This window comes from Chenopodium quinoa, unplaced genomic scaffold (genome assembly GCF_001683475.1).
Source record: "Chenopodium quinoa cultivar QQ74 unplaced genomic scaffold, ASM168347v1, whole genome shotgun sequence".
In the NCBI taxonomy this organism is placed as follows: Eukaryota; Viridiplantae; Streptophyta; class Magnoliopsida; order Caryophyllales; family Amaranthaceae; genus Chenopodium; species Chenopodium quinoa.
Window position 1 is genome coordinate 4,934,095 of NW_018744878.1, and position 17,612 is coordinate 4,951,706.

General features: G+C 33.9%; 2 protein-coding genes across 4 annotated transcripts; one reads left to right on the plus strand and one right to left on the minus strand.

The window, feature by feature from the left end:
• Positions 1–1,612: 1,612 nt before the first annotated feature.
• Positions 1,613–6,274, minus strand: LOC110705693 (cytochrome b5 domain-containing protein RLF-like). Its single transcript, XM_021883601.1, has 6 exons — positions 6,117–6,274; positions 5,378–5,454; positions 4,914–5,283; positions 4,410–4,544; positions 2,610–2,660; positions 1,613–1,977 (listed from the first exon to the last, which is right to left on the minus strand). Exons 2-6 carry the CDS (start codon positions 5,414–5,416, stop codon positions 1,892–1,894), a joined length of 681 nt encoding a protein of 226 aa, XP_021739293.1. The 5' UTR covers positions 5,417–5,454; positions 6,117–6,274; the 3' UTR covers positions 1,613–1,891.
• Positions 6,275–8,565: 2,291 nt separating this feature from the next.
• Positions 8,566–13,582, plus strand: LOC110705694 (cycloartenol-C-24-methyltransferase-like). 3 transcript variants are annotated; one of them, XM_021883602.1, is made up of 14 exons: positions 8,566–8,704; positions 8,842–8,932; positions 9,948–10,014; positions 10,901–10,974; positions 11,112–11,196; positions 11,292–11,347; positions 11,736–11,790; positions 11,953–12,000; positions 12,110–12,193; positions 12,288–12,404; positions 12,526–12,609; positions 12,703–12,828; positions 12,925–13,022; positions 13,158–13,582. In XM_021883602.1, exons 2-14 carry the CDS (start codon positions 8,850–8,852, stop codon positions 13,219–13,221), a joined length of 1,041 nt encoding a protein of 346 aa, XP_021739294.1. In that variant the 5' UTR covers positions 8,566–8,704; positions 8,842–8,849; the 3' UTR covers positions 13,222–13,582. The 3 variants fall into 3 exon arrangements, with proteins under 3 accessions (XP_021739294.1, XP_021739297.1, XP_021739295.1); XM_021883605.1 differs by having other exon boundaries at positions 8,612–8,630; XM_021883603.1 differs by having other exon boundaries at positions 8,689–8,932.
• The last annotated feature ends 4,030 nt before the right edge of the window (positions 13,583–17,612 follow it).

A 17,612-nucleotide genomic window follows, 5' to 3' on the forward strand; every position in this document is an offset into this window, starting at 1 on the left:
TTAGGATTAATTTTAAGCAGGGCAGAGCAGATTTCAGCAGAGCAGAGCAAAGCAGAGCAGCTCTAAAGAACGGGGCCCAATGCTATTATTTTTATTTTAAATTTTAGTTATTTTTTTGGATATTATGCACAAATAACAAACCATGACAATAGCCATGTTAAGAACGGCGGGTTTGGTATACTTTGTGGTCCAGTTCTTGATGAAGTTAAGGTTTTCCCTATTGCTTAGATGGTAGGAGTATATTATGTTATCCCTTCAGCCATCCTTGTATAACATCTTGAGTCTAGTTGACACTATGCCTTTTGCTAGAGGTTTGGGATTTGTTATGCCACTTATATTTCAAAGGCATGCATTACAGACTGTAGTGTGAGCAAAGACGGTAATGTACCAAAGGACAACTGTTATTTGCTTCTGCTATTATGTACTCCGTAGTGAACGTTACACCAATTTGTAGCAGCGAGCTAAATACTATTCCCCTTAATAATATCTTCATGTGCACAAGGTGGGCATGGGCCGTGCCGGCACGATTCCGGCACGGCACGCCGGCCCACTTGTGAGCCGTGGGCCGTGCCGTGAACACAAATATTGAAAATTGGCACGGCACGGCACGGGCACGGTCGTTGGCACGCCGGCACGTTATTTTTATAACATATATATATCGATTTTGTATAATATATATATTTTTAAAAATAAAAAAATCGTGGTGGCCCGCGGCACGACACAGCCTGCCAAACACGTGGGCCGTGCCGTGGGCTAGGGTGTGCCAAAACTTGGCACGGCACGGCACGGCCCACCACCAAGCCGGTACGGCACGAGCCCCACCCCGGCACGGCCAAGCACGGCCCCCGACGGCACGACACGGCACAATGCCCATCTTTATGCACAACCTACTTTGTATTATAGGGAAGATCCCCTTACATAAGTTACACAACACTTGATGGCGAAGAAAGCTCCTTCTTACTCCGTAATTCCTAAGCAAATGCCTATTGACCAGATAATCCGGTCAATCTTTGTTAAAAAAGGAATAAGGTACCATCATAAAATCCTTAAATAATGAAAACCGTACTATCGTAATTTTCAATCTACTTATTCTACTGTAAAACATCAGACAGAGACCATAGAGTTCTGGTGCAACTACCATTATGCTCAGACAGCATCTAACAGAGGGGATAGCACATGTCAGCTCCAATCCTTTGGGAACTAGGAAAGCCACATATATTAGTCCCTTGAATTATTCATACCAGATTGAGATTGGTGGATAAAAATATGGACATTACCACACTAATCTGTTGAATTAGTTTCTGATACAATTTAAGTACTCCGGTTAAAGTTAATGTGTTTTAAATTGTTAAAGTTTAAGTTAAGATAAAATGGCTTACTGCTAATCCAGGAATAATATTTGTTCTCATGCTTTTTATATATGTCACTGATTTTTTTTTTCCTCCCTATACCATTGTGGCAAACTGGCAAATCCCCCACATGTTTATGTGAATCTGGAAATTTGATCACATTAAGAAATTCTCAGTTGATAACTAACATCAATGCACATTATTTCAGAGGCCAAAAGCCTAAAATGAAAAAAAAAAAAAAAAAAAAAACCAATCTAACAAAATAGATGGGTAAAAGTTATTTCATACTAGTAAGAATCAATGTACTACATAATTGTGAGATATACAACATATCGACCTATCTTCAATAAAAACAATATGTGACTCAATTCGAAACAGAATTGACCCATCTTCAATTAAAACTATAAGTGACTCAATTCGAAACAATATTAATAATATTTCAGCTCATATTTCATGTAGAGGCAGGGCAAGTATTAGCATAAGGCCATAAGTTGTAATTTACCTCTTGCCAATAATTGCTTATTTAAGACTTCACCACACAGTTACTTCCCTCCTTTGTTATCATCTAAGATACCCACCAAGCACTTCTCAAGTAAGAAATCTGCATTTACCCAAGCATGGTATTTATCTGAAGAAGGGTCAAGGGTTACAAAACAAGCCTCAATAGAACAAATATTGAAAACACTAGATTAGCACTTAAAATGTTTAAAACCACCAGTGACTCCTTTATATGCTGATCAACATAACCACTGAATTTAATTTAATTTGATACATGCATCATTAATCTGAATAACAATCAATTCTCAGGGTGCGAAAAAAAGATTTCACAAGCAAATTACTCCCTCTGTCTGGAAATCTGGAATGCACACTCACATATACTAGTAATATACAAGGAAGTCTAGTATAAGCTGTCACACATTTCCTAATATAGAAAGTTTTTTTTATTTTTTATTTTTTATTTTTTTTTTTTTTTTATTTGTTGCACTGCGATATGGCCTATATCCAGATATCAAATTACAACAAACCAAAAGCCTAATTCCAAGGAGTCGGATATATCCTTTAAGATACTTGAGTAGTGAAAAAAAATATGGTTAAAGTCCAACTATTTGCAAGGGTCTTTTTTTGTAAAATTATTTCATATTATGAGGAGTTAAGGGCCTTGGGGCAATGTGACTTTCCAGGCAGAGGGAGTATTTATCTTCCTAAAAATTCACTTGGATGAGGAGAGCTCTGAATGATATGCCAATTGCCAAAGGATACTGAATAATGATGTGCAGTCTTTTCCTACAGCTTTCATTAACATATCAACACCTGGAGACAAAACAATCAGCACAAGAAGTCAGAAATTAGTAGCAGGAGAGCCAAGCAAAGCAATTCAAAGAGGATCTTGTATTGACGGGGTGGGATCATGGCCAATAACTAAATAAAGTTTATCAATAACTAGGTACAGCATTTTTTTTTACAGAAATTTAATTGCCTAAAACAACTAGAGAGAGAAATCTCATTATTCTCTTCGTCATTAGCCACTAATTTTCAAGGGACAACAGAGTCATCTAAGATTTTACTGCTAAATAATTTATGACGGAACAAACATTTTCACTTTAGATTTGTTTTAGTGTTGGGGAGTGGGGGAGCACTAATTGATAAGAGCTTTCCTCAGTTTGAAGGAGAAATAATGATGAAGCTTCATCAATATCTAAAATGCATCAGGAGTAGGATAACTTAGAAGGGAGTAGGGAAGGGAGATAGACTATGTTGGATAGGTAATGGTCCGAGTGCTATGTATTATATGGCCCCACTGATAAGTCTTATCTATATAAGTAGTCAACTATCGTGCACAATTAGCTGTTTGGCAATGATTTTCAGCAATATATAAAAGGCCTTATGATAATGGGTCATAAGCGGCTATCACCAACTCCATTGCACAAAACCACAAAGCATAAAAGCAAGACGAACCTCTTTAGGTTCAAGAGAAAGCCTTCTAACCTACTCAGTCTATTTCAATTACAACTTGATCTATGGGAGTACCGAACCTAGATAAAGTAAAGCATCGTGCCAAAATAAATGATATCCAGAGATTTTGCCAGATAAGGACCATCTGTGGGGAATGCATACTGGTTATTTATATCCTTACAAAAATGTGAACAGATCAGAACCACCAGGCAACACCCAGTAGATTCATTTCTGGTGAATACAGGAAAGAAGGCTATAAGCGATGATAGGGACATAGGGTATGGTTGTACTGCTCAGACTCTAGACAATATCATACTTACCCATGAAACATTCTTTATTGTGGTTCACTTGGTAGACATGCTGATGCAATAAGAATGGGGACATTGCTCAGAACACCTGGAAGTTAAGGCCAACTAAATGATAGCCCAACTAAAGATATAAGCTTATGTAAACTCATTATATCCAGTTTTCATGAAAATTTTAGCAATATGAATGGGGGCATTGCTCAGAACACCTAGAAGTTAATGCTTCAGGGTTGAGAATACCAATAAGGTCTTCCTTTGTCTATTGTGCCATTGTTTTATCCTATCTATTATGAAAGTCGGACTAATTGTTCCTGCTATTTCATTTATGCAAAAGTTATAATTTTCTAGCAAACCATAAAACCCAGCAGAAATTCTTTCCAAAATCACCACAGGACTCAGCAGTCAGCACCTAAGCAAATAATAAAAAAAATTTAAAAAATAATAAATAAATACAATCCAGGTTTTGACTGCCTGTACCCTTCTTCCTGATCCCATACTAATTCCCATAGATGGCATTCTTTTATCTACTGAATACTGTTTAATACAATGGACCCTGTTTTTTTTTCCCTATTAAATTCCTTAAACAGCAAAAGCAGTGTGCATTTAATGAAAGAAAATTCCAAAAATGCAGGGCATATACTGCAAACATGTCGGCAGACAGAACATAAAATTAACTTCTGGATGGTAACAAGGATATTTCTCACAGGACATAACATATGGATGGTAACGAAGATAGATAAAACTGGGCACAATAATGAAGACAGATAAAGTACATAGCTAACAGCAAAAACAGTGTCCATACCTCCAGGGTGAAATTTCATGTATGGAGAAATGTTATAAACACGTCCATGCAGAACCGTCCACATGGTGCCTTCTGATTGATGTTGTTTGACTTCACTCAAAGGTATAAGCCTCCTGTTTGACTGGCCATTCAATCCTATATTAACAGTTACAAAAAATTAACATTAAGGAGCATTCCTAATCGCTTAATATTACCAAGGAGCAAGAGTTGCCATATGAAATAGCCAGTCATCTAATTCTAGGCTTGCATACACAATTGGGGAAAAAAAGAACAGGACATTAAAGAGCATTAATTAATGACCACTTATATACAACAAAAGCCAGGAGTAGCCATAAATCATTGTCGCTCATCTAACTCTAGGCCTGCATGCACAGTTAGGGTATTTGATCAATTAAAAAGGGTTGAGAGGCGGGGTGTCTCCTGTCTGTTATCAAGCTCCCCAACACCCCAAAGCACATTCATCCAGACACAACAAGTCAACAAAAATGTACTACATGAACTAACCTGCAAGGTCAGGATGCGTACGAGTAAGCTTGACCCAATCCATTGGACTATAACCTTTTTCAAAAGGAACCTTAGCCCGAGCAGCAGGCTTCTTGGCCACAGGTTTCTGTTCTGCTGGATCCTTTAATGGTTTCCCTGCTTGTTTTTGTGTAGTGATAGGCTGCTTTTGAGTTGTATCGATGACATTGAAAGACAACGATCCAACTTTTTTCTCCTTCACAGTGGTAGATATAGGAACACTTGTATTGTTCCATAGATTAATTTGTTCACCACTATTACTACTTGAGGCTTCCTCGTTAATAGTAATTTTACTAATACCCGGAACCACAGTTTGCTCATTAAAATCATTCTGATCTACGGGTGCACTGACCTAGATAAAGAAATAAAATATACAAATTTCACACTACGTTCTTACAAAATATCATAGTCTGATCAATGAAAATATTACAGTAACTTCAACTTACCTGACAAAATGTGAAATCGTCATCCTTTCCACTATCCATTCAAACAATCGAATACAAAGGTTATGAAAAAACCCTTCCTGTCAATCCAATATGAAATTAATAAGCTTTTCCGTTCAACACATAAAATGTAGCTTAAAATTTATAAAGAGCAATTCAAAGCTTCAAATCTAGCTCTCAACCAATAAAATTCCTTTTGTAATTTAAAAAAATAAAGTATTTTCCTCATTAATTTAAGACTAAATTATCATATTATATTTGTAACAAGGATCAGCAATTCAAGGAGCTAGCTTAGAACATCATACAATCAATCAATTTCAATTTGATTTCATTTCTCGTCAAAAACCTTACAACATCAAAAACAACAATTCAATCTGTATACAATCTTCCACATCAAACCCTAGAATCAAAATTACCCTATTGCATTAATTATCATGTAATTACAATCAAACAAGTGGGTTAACAAATCTCGTTACAAAGTTGCATAATTATCACGCTTGTAATAACAAATAAAACGAAGAACTACTGATATCTTAATCATTCTAAAGTCTGCAATTCAAAACAACGTTATTCTCAATACAATCAAGAAAAAACTTAAACTTTAGTTAAAATCTAAATACAATCAATAAGTATTCATCAAATAGATCAGAAATTAGAACAAAATAAATTTAAGATATCAAATAAATTTTATCAAAATTCTGAACAAAATAAATTTGAATCATCAATTAATTGATTTGATTACCTTGAAAGTGTTTGATCAGTACACCTCTCTCTTCGTCAGTTGTAGTGTAATTGAGCCGCCAATAGATTGTTGAGTTGCATGGTCAATAAAAATGGTGATTATTATACGTTTTTTTTTTTATTTACTTCGGGGTTTTTTTTTTTTTTTTTTGGTAGTTGTAAGAAAGGAAGTCAAATTTGGCAGGAATAGGCAAAATAGGCTTCTTCAATCTGGCCCATTGGGCCGTCAAATTTGCAAGAAAGATCCAACAAAAACTTTGAGCCGGGGACTGTCTTTTATGAATAATATGTAAAAAATAACATATTCATGTTAGTTTGCCTCAAAAATACTATCATAGTATATAAATTTTATAATTTTTACGTATGGAAAATTAAAGTTATTGATTGTTAAAGTTTTGCATTGACAAGCGTGATAAAAGAAACAGGTCAAGGAAAAAAGAACGGATGAATTTATACTTCTTATATACAATAGATGTTTGAAACAATCACAATAATTTAATATTCATATACAAGTACTTGTTTAAACTACATAATGTTGCCATGTAAAATTTATTTTATTAACTTTTATGTATATTTTAATTATATCAACCCTTTATACTTCTAATTAATATGTAATTACATTCCTTCAAAAAAAAAAAGGTAATTACAAATATTAATGATTAAATTTGTACATTGGCACATAAGTCAGACAAATTTTTGTGATTATTATGAAATGGAGCAAATATTTGTGTGATGGTTAGTGTAAGCAAATTGCGAGACAGTTGAGAGTTTAACCTCTTTGAGTTATAATATGCGTACCTTCCGTTCATTTGAACCTATTTATTTCAAAAATTACACTTAAATTAGCTATGAGTAATATTTTGTTTTATATGCTATGAGTAATATGGTAAATTTTCTCATCTAATGAATAATGCCAAGATCTCAAATGACTAAATGAGAATAACCTTTGATTATAAATGGAAGAAGTAGTATCCCTTAAAAAGAAAAAAAAAAAATGGAAGAAGTAGTATTCTATATAGTACCTCTGTTTTATATTATTTGCAATGATTAGACATTTTTCCTCTCTATTTCATGTCTAACCGTTACAAATAATATGAAACGGTGGTACGGAGTAGTATATATGGCTCTAGCCTCTAGGAGAAGAAGGAAGCGAAAAAATTAAAATTATTAGATGGTCCAACAATCTAGTGGTTTACAATAACCCAGAGGGGAAAAAAAAGAGTAAAAGTATTAGATGGTCCATCACTATTAATCAATCATTTTATTTTTGTTTTGTATGTGCTCATCTAAGATGACTATTTAAGGACGTGTTGGCAAACCTTATCCTCATGGCCTCCTTTCACTAAAACTCAAGCCTTACCTGTCAATTTTGAAGGGGTTTTTATTGGATTTCACCGATAAAAAAACCCAATCTTTATTTTCTTTTAAGTATTTTGTTTCTTAGGTTACAATAATGTCTAGGATTTATCTCCTTCGAAAGACAAGAATTTTTTGATCTCTTTCTAAAGACAAGATTTTTCACACTCATTCGAAAGACAAGATTTTATTTGTGTTTAATTTAGTCTCCAGTTGTACGGGACTACGATTGATTATGGCTCGGGTTCAGGTTACATAATCAACACAAGAATTTACTTTCTCATAAAATTGCAAAGCAATGACGGATCCACTCAAAAAGTTGTATGAGACAGTATTTGGATTCTTAGCCTTCCCCAATTAGTTCTTGTTTGATTTTTTCTAATTCGTTTCTATTATCGTTAATACTCAACTGTGGATGTCGTATGACTTTAATTAATGAAATTTAGTTTTCCTTCAAGACTTCATTCAAAAGATGGCTATTTAAGAATCATTCAAACTAATTACATTTGAATTTTAAACAATACAAAGTATATGATCTATGAATAATATTTTCTCCTTTTTAAAATACTGACTCCACTTGTCATTTGCGGTCGTTTTTAAATACTTGTTTCATTTCCTTATTTGAAAAAACTTTTATGATATTTAATTCATTTCTTTCAACAAGTAGACCCAACATAAACAGGGCGAGTGATGAGAATCGATCCCAGATCTCTTTAAATTTGAAGGAGAGCTCTAACCACTTGAGTTATCCCTACCTCTCAAATAATAGATAATGTTAATTTAGAATCGTTCTTTGGAAAAAATGAAAAAAATGCACAAATCAAGTGATGTCCTTATCAATAAAATGTACATTTAATTAGGATAAACATCACACACTAGTACTACAATAAAAATACGGAAGTCACAAGATTACCTAACACAATCGCAACTCAAATTAAAAATCTGATCCAATCGCATCTGAAATAAAAAAAATAGAGATTATAGAAGCGTTAACATCAAACAACTCACAATAGCCAGAAAATCAAAATTCTGAATATAGAAAAATACAACTCAATTGCCGTTTTTGTTAGACTACTACAGTATACAACAACAAACAAACAAAATACAACACTTGTCACGGCCCCTCCTTACTGCTTCTCACGCTCACTCTATAATACCAGTATTTCTTCTGCATTTCCCAATTTTCTTAAACCTTTTCTCCTTTTTCTTTCTCCGCCTTTTTTCTCTCTCTAGGTTTCTCAGATTTTCTCTCTCCTCATCTCTCCAATTATTTCTCGAATATTTCTTTCTGATTCTCTTGCTATTTTTTTTTTTTGCGTTAATTGATTTTTAATTGACATTTTTTTTAATTAATTGATTATTATTATTAGAGTGAAAGATGTCAAAGACTGGAGCCTTTGATCTTGCTAGTGGCGTTGGCGGAAAGATCGAGAAAGATGATGTTCTCTCCGCCGTTGACAAGTAATTTCTCTTTTTTTATTTTTACTGCATTGTTGTTATAATTATTCGGAATTTGAATCTGTGACTTATCGTACACAAACCCTTGGTCTTTGACACTTGGCGAAGACCTCATCTATATAGAAAACTGGAAAAACTTTTTATGAATATGATGGAAGGGGAGATAGATTATGGTAGTTGAATACTTGAATTGAGTATTGGGGTCCACTAATTCAGCAATGAAAAAAGAAAAAGAAAAATAAAATCACGTGATATCTGAATTAATGAACTCCAACTAGCAAAACTTGCTCTATTGAATGAATTTATGATGTTTGATTTACTATTTGAATTATTGTAAACAAGTTCTGTCAATTGTCAATTTGTCATAGTTTGGTGTTGTTGATGATGGTCAATTTAAGGATGTTTGTTGGGCTAGATCCATGCTTTTATTATGTATATAAGCAAAAATCTAAGCGTTTTTCTTCACATGTGTTTTTTGTGGTGGTCTGATCACGCAATGTTTGCCCACCTCATGATCTGTGTCTCATTGTTGTAAGTCGTGGCTTACGGAGTTATTTTGGGACGGAGGGAGTAATTTTCTTACCACGTTTATTTTGAATTTGTTGAGGAATTGTACTTGCACAATCTAAGTGTCTTTCTCCTCATTGTATGTTGAGTTGTTTATCACGCAATGTTTGTTTAATTACCAATTAATAAGTCAACGGTTACAAAATTAGTACATTTTGTGCGAGTAGGTATTGTTCATTCAACTTGTTTAGAGCTTTAGATTTGTACGTATCGAAATGATAAACTTGTGAAGAACACGGGAAATATGTAATTTCGGATCAAACTGTTCACGGTGAAGCTTATTAATAATGATGGTAAATCAGTTAATATGAATATAATTATAGGAAAGAGATCCCGTCTAAACTTTTCTTGAATTGATTACTGTAATGAAAGCCAATGCAAAATGTTTAGAATATTCGTTCTGTTTGCGATCCCTCAGCGTCAAGTAATTAGTATACTTTTCTTGCTTCAGGTATGAGAAATACCATGTCTACTATGGAGGTGAAGAACAAGGAAGAAAATCTAACTACACCGATATGGTAATGAACAATGAATTTGTACCAATTGTCGTTTGGTTTAAGAGTTTCTGATCTGGTGATTAATGATCACTGTGTCATCTATTCAATTTATTTTGGTGTTGCCAACTTCCGCTAGCTTGCTCTAAGTGTTGATTATCGAATATTATCAAATGGAACATGCTAGTGTCTTAAGTACATGATAGGGAACATGTCATTATCTAGAAGTATCTTTGCTACTTAGGTATTGACACTAGTTGGAAGTTTAGCTAACATGAAGGTATGAAGTAGGGATTGTATCTTACTGTGACAAATTGAAACTTGAGTGGTTCATCTAGTTAGAGAGAGCATGTGCAAGTTTGGGTACAATCTTGTGTGGTGGGGATTACTGGGGAATATATAGTCCGAATTCCAATTTCAATGTATACGTCTCTTGTGTTGAAATAGCTTTTTTAGTTTAATTCATTTTATCTTGATCTATCGTGTTTTGAAGGTTTAAGCTTCGCTATCCTATATTCATATGTATTAGTGTAGATAAAACCAAATAATATATGGGATCGGCGATAAGTTAGTTTCACTTTCTTTGAGTGCAGGATACAATAAGCATTGCTCATACCAATGCGCTGGCTTTATAAATTTATTTGATTGCTTTTGAGGATGTATGCTTCTCTGTAAGGCTAGATAATGATTAATGAGCACGTAGTTTAATTTACTCTATATTATGTAATTATATTATTCTGACTATATCTCCATTCCAAGTTTTGAACTCCGAAGTATCTAGAATTCGTATTCTTCTTAACTGGTGAATGGTGATCACATAATCTTTGTCCAGGCTTGATTGTTAAAATTATTTACATTATTACTTTTTTAATCTGAATGAGCTATTTTTCTTGGTGTACTCTAATGACAGGTCAACAAGTACTATGATTTGGTGACTAGTTTCTACGAGTTTGGCTGGGGAGAGTCCTTTCATTTTGCTCACAGGTTTGCCTTTATTCTGTTAACAACCTTTTTTATTTTATTTTATTTTAACTGTATTCATGTTGGTGCTAGCATGTTTCTCCAGATTTTACCTTTTTTAAGGATGAAATGCATGGAATTTTATATTTTTATGCTTTCAGATGGAATGGGGAATCTCTTCGTGAAAGCATCAAACGCCACGAGCACTTCCTTGCTTTGCAACTAGAACTGAAGCCAGGGCAGAAGGTTTTTTTTTTCTCCTTCCTTTCGGGATTCGTGGTGGATTTATATTCACACTGAGAATTAATCCCAATGTTTTCCTGAATTTGGGTGTTCCTCAGGTGTTAGATGTGGGATGTGGTATTGGAGGACCTCTCCGGGAAATTTCTAGATTCAGGTACCTTTGGCGTGCAATGTTCTATGTTCAATGTTCTAAATATTATCTCTAAAGCCTTTGTTGGTATGCCTCTTTGGGGAATACTATCTGTTTGCATTGTATATCTGCACTTTCTCTAAGTACAGTTGGTGTATACATGTTGGTATTCTGTAGAATGTTATGAGGTTTCAGTGTGTTACATGCTATTCTGTAATATTTAAGTAGTACTATCGTTGCTGTATCAATCAACCTGGCGTTATTGTAAGTGTTGTGCAGTACCTGCTAGTAGTGTTAGTTACAATAAACAATATCACGTGTAGTATAAAGTTATTGAAAATCCTGTCCTTTTCATTCTTTTCGTGGGTTTTTTTTTTTTGGTCGGAGATCTGAATTGTTGAATATTTGGCAGCTCAACATCTGTGACAGGGTTGAACAATAATGAATATCAAATTACAAGGGGAAAGGTATGATCCCACTATTTTTTGGTGCTCTTTACCTCTCTTGTTTCTATTTCTGCATTAGGTGAATATGTTTCTGAATCTTTCATGCCAGCATCATTTCCATTTTCTGTTAATCGATGGATATGCTTTTATGCTTGTTTATTGATTGCCTTCACTGCATGACAGGAACTGAATCGGATTGCAGGGGTTGACAAGACATGTAATTTTATCAAAGTAAGGGTAGCCACATAATGGAGGTTTTACTTTTGCAAATTTAGCTTTGAAAATTACAGAGATATGGACAACATCTAAATAACTTGCATCTTTAAATCATTTTTTTCAGGCTGATTTCATGAAAATGCCAATGCCTGACAATTCATTTGATGCTGTTTATGCCATAGAGGCAACGTGTCATGCTCCAGATGCTGTATGTTGTACAATAATCTCCTTTCTTTCTCAACATTTATAAGCTGAGATTATTCATACTCACATGTATGTTATTTCATTTCTGATGGAGAAAGGTTGGGTGCTATAAAGAGATATACAGAGTGTTAAAGCCTGGGCAACATTTTGCTGCATACGAGTGGTGCATGACAGATGCCTTTGATCCCGATAATCAAGATCACCAGAAAATCAAGGTTGTTACTGAAACAACAGTATCTGATTATGCTTTCTAGTGGTCATTATTATATGCAATTGTTGTGGATGACTAATATCTTAAAATTTGGTATTTTTTTGTTGGCAATTTGACGAGTTCAGTCAGAAATTGAGCTTGGTGATGGGCTTCCAGACATCAGATCAACTAGACAGTGCCTTGATGCTCTAAAGAAGGCAGGATTTGAGGTCTGCAGTTATGAATATCTCATTGTTTTATTTTTGTTCAACCTTCATTTATTCTTTATGTTCTAAAGTTGCGAATTATTGTTACTTTTTAAGGTCATTTGGGAGAGAGATCTTGCACCTGATTCACCAGTTCCTTGGTACTTGCCTTTGGATACAAATCACTTTTCTTTTAGTAGCTTCCGTCTAACTTCTGTTGGACGTTTCTTCACGAGAAACCTGGTAAGAATAGCATGCGAAAAATTGTTAATACTTCGAGTTTGCTTTACCTGCTATCCACAGAGAACGATTCTTAACTATCTTGTCTTTCTTTTCTAGGTCAAGTCTCTAGAATACGTCGGACTTGCTCCAAAGGGGAGTTTAAGAGTTCAATCTTTTCTAGAAAAGGCTGCTGAAGGGCTTGTTGAGGGTGGAAGGTTAGTAGCATTATTTTGCTAAATAAGGCTCATTTGAATTTTTTTGAAGAGGTTATGTTCCTTCCTGGAAAATATTGTGAATCATCATTATCATTCATATAGTATCTTACTTTACTCTTAACTGGAAATTTTCAGGAGAGAGATCTTCACTCCTATGTACTTTTTTGTGGCGCGGAAGCCCTTGTCACCTTCCGAGTAACTTTAAACACATGTACTGTTTTGGTTTAAAAGCTATGCAGCGGTCGAGGGACATCTGGTTGGTGTAATTTCCAATTGTGACCAATAGAACAAGCTTCAATGCAGTCTTGTGTGTCACTCGCATGCAATTAGTACATCTCAACCTCATCCGAAATGTTGCTAGCTCACTCGGGTCCTTTTTCCATTTTCCAATTAGTAACTTTGCCTCTTGTTTACCATTTAGCAGATCTTTTTTCACCTTCTTGCAATTTTCATATTCGTCAACATTTTGGTTTGGATCATCACCTATTAATGTGTAATTTGCCAAAAATTTGCTGCATTTTCGCTCTTGCTAATTTACTAGTGCAGTTATCTTTGAATTTGTCTTCTTTAGCTGTGAAACTTGTTCTGTGACGCGTAAATGATGCGGGCCATGTACATGATGCTGATGCATGTTCTCGCTTTAGAGTATTGCCTGTGTACTGCATGCACTAATGTGTATGAACTGTCTATTAGCCTTGTTAGGTGCGGATGCAAGATAGGAATAATGGAATATGCTATGGGGCTATGTGCTAAGTAGATATGGAAAAATGTATTCTATCACCATTTTTCCATTCCTCATTTAAAATAATTTTCATCTTTTTTCATATGAGAAGTAATTTATTTCACACTTGGCATTTTAGAGTCGAAAATTCAAAATCCTTTTACAGCTTTATACTTCTATGCTCAAATAGTACTTCTTTAGTACGAGCTTTTGTTAGATTCGTTTCTCATTCACTCCATGTATTTTTGAAATGTCAACTACTACGTAGTTTGTACTATTAATAATGATTAAATATGATTAATATTACTTTATATACTTAAAAGATGTAGTCAAATTTTGGTTTTAGTGACTGTGAAAAGGCAATTGTAAACTTGATTTTATAACAATTAACTAAAGGTGGAGTTTTTTTCTCAAAAAAATAAATAAACAATAAAAAATAAAAATAAAAACTAAAGGTGGAGTTGTAGACTGCCACTTTATTTTAGATTCACAAAATAACAAGTGCTTATTATCTTACACTTTATATAGCTAACCTTTCATTTATAAAAAAATAAATTACAATACTGTAAAGTCTTATAAATTGCTGTACTTTGTAGACTTGTACAAGTGAATGGTGGACAATTTGTCTGGTCTACAATATTATCCGTTGATTGTGTCTTCTTTCTCTCATACCCATGAACGTGGGGGATATTCTTTCCACACAAGTTGGATATCTTGCCTAATCTCATGACCCAGTCATTCCAGCTAAATGGAATTGCTCACAATCACGTGTCCTGCTCGTGCCCGATAGATTTGGTCTGGTGGTTAAATCTAAGGGTTGTAATTCCTTTACATTTATCTTAGATTAGTCATTTATACTCCCTCAGTCACATACTCCATAATACATGAATAGTGAAAAAAATTCCGACTAAAAAATACATATAGTGATAATAGTCATGTGACAGTTATCGTGCACCAGATGCTCCTAAGTAGCGCAAATTGTACCAGCACCAGATGCTCCTTCCCCAGTAGATCTCTACACTAGTGTCCTCCCACACAACATGTGTAAACTAAACAAACTTATATACTCCAGGGAGTATGTAATGTCACTCCAAATCGACATTAACTTTTATTTTTATTGTATGCGTATTAATTTAAAGGGACAATTCCCGATTGTTAAGTAATAGGTAAATCATTAACACAATTTAAAAAATTTCTTTAGGTTACAACTTCCTCTAAAAAAGGATTTGGTCCATAAATGAGATCATCTTAATTACTCCGTATTTAAAATGAGGTTACCTTGAAGCATCATTTACCTCATTACCTCTCGTAGAAGCAACGAATTTATTCGCATAACAAGTTCATTAATTTCAACCAATTTGCAAATTGGTTAGTAATCTTCCTAATTTTACAGATTAAATCTACTTATTTTAAGACGTTATACAGATTTTTATTTAACAGGATATTTATGAGTTGATCGAAATTTCAAGAAAAAAATAATAATAAAATAAGCAGCCACAATATCAAGATAAAATGATGCACAATCCACATATTATTCCATCAAACCAATCAATCCTCAAAACAATCCACCAAAATAACAAAAACTGAAACTAAAACATTTCTTTTTTTTTTTTTCTCTCATGATAAAAAATTAAAAATGCCCTAAAATTAGTATAATCCCAATTTTTTTAAGGGAAATAAAAAAATCAACAGATAGTATAAAGGATCAAATCCTTTGTATAATCAACCCCAGAAGAACTCCCATTGCAACCAACAGCGCCGCCGTCTTGCGTCGGAAACTGGTGGATTCCGGCGGAGGAGGAATTGTTCGGCGGAGGATGATAATACATCCGGGCAGTTTGCGGGCAGTGGGAATGAAAACGGGCAGCGATTCTGACCCCAATATCCAACAACTCTGAATATTTGCTCATTTTTGTTTTAGGGTTCTTCTAAATTGAATTCTCTCTCCTTTTTTTCTGAAAATGAATGAATTGAAGTTATTGAGGAGAGAGAAAATGAATGAATGATAAAAGAAAATGGAAGAAAATTTAGAAGACGTCAAACATAGGAGATCCCATAAAAAAAATGGGAGTTGTTGTGGTTTGAAATGAGGAAGGAGGAGTAGTGGTTATTTATAGGTGATTTTTTTAGGGATTTCATTTCCTACGTTATTTCCTAGGTTATGGGCCGGGCCCAATTTGATAATTTTTTTAAAAAAGTATTTATTTTATGATATTAATTTTTGGTATTTAATTTGAATTAATAGTTGCTGTGTTTGGGTCAAATCAATGAAATGCGTTGAATTAGGCAATAAAATGGGGAGAATGGAAGTAGCGTTGAAGAAACACAGAGGAAAGAATCGCGTTTGTGCTGTTCAATATGCGCGAATCGTTGCGGCGTTTGGTAGCCACTAATTCGCGGTTACCTAATTGTTGGACTACCCTTTTTATTCGTTTCTAGACTTTTTACCTTTCTATTATTGATTTTTATACTTGCCCCTATGCCCTATGGTTAGCTTAAATCACAAATATCACCTCAATAAGTCAATAGTATCCTCTGGTATAACACGGGTTAAACATTGCATGCATGACAATATGCTGGTTTGACTTTAATTTTATATAATTTAATATTAATGAAAATTATTTTTTAAATTATATTATGAAACTTTATGTTAAAACCTATCTAACAATATATTTTATCATAAAATATATTCTTGATAGGTTGTAAAAAATTATGGTGAAACCTGATGCAAAAATAGTGAAAAAAAAGTCCAACATCTTATTTATTATGGGACGGAAAAAGGAATGTATTTGTTTTTCTTTCGCAAAAAAATTGTTTTATCCTACTAATTGAGCGAGGATTGACCCATTCCTCCTTGAGATATTAAGTTCCGTTTACAAAAAAAGTAAGGATAGACTAGATGATAATAAATTTAATGGATATTCCAAAAAAAAAAAACAAAAATGGATGGAGGTGAAGATTTTAGGGTTATTTTTATTCTTTACACTAGGTTTGCACGTTTAAGCATGGTATAACTACATTTTTTTTTACAACAATTTAAATTAAAATAAAGGTATTACAAACTAAGAGCACTATTAGCTCCTCTATTACGTTATGTGTAACTCAATTGATCATTGTGAGGCCTTTTAACTCAACAATAAAAAAAATGTACTCTTAAAAAAAAATTAAAAAAAATGTTCAATAACCTTTGATAAGATGAAAATTGGATAACATACCTCGATAACCATAAGGAATAGATAATTAGAGAGATACAACTTAACACTCATTATAATTATGATGTTTGATTGTTGAGTTTATGCTAATAAATTTGGTTTTATATATGTGTATGCTTTCCTTCTTTAATTTAGAATCTCGAATCTCATCATCTGCCTAAACTCTTCATCATTAATCTTAAAATCAACATTATAATTTTGATATAATGTTCATATTTAAATCGTCACAAGCTTATTTGTTTTTTCTTTGGAGTAGCCGAAATCAAATTTTTAAAATTACGCGTTAAAAATCTTGAGAAGAATTGTAAAAGACCCCAAAGGAAATGAATTATTCTCCTCATATATCACTGAATACTTGTGAATAGTGATCAAAGCCATGGATTTTTTACCTAGCTTATACAATATAAGGGATGGGAGTGATGGTAACCAATTAAGATAGCTATGAGTAGTAGCTTGTGTCGAGCCAACGTGTCATACTATCAATACTCAATAACTTGGTTAGGCATGAGGTATGGATGAACCCACTAGATACATGTTGTGCCGTTCAGAATTTTTTTAAAAACCCAATCCTTGAACACCCCTTGGCCCAAGCTCAAGTGCCACAGTTTCGTACTTCCATGCCCTTGGTAGTTGGTACATGTTAGATCATGTCTTATC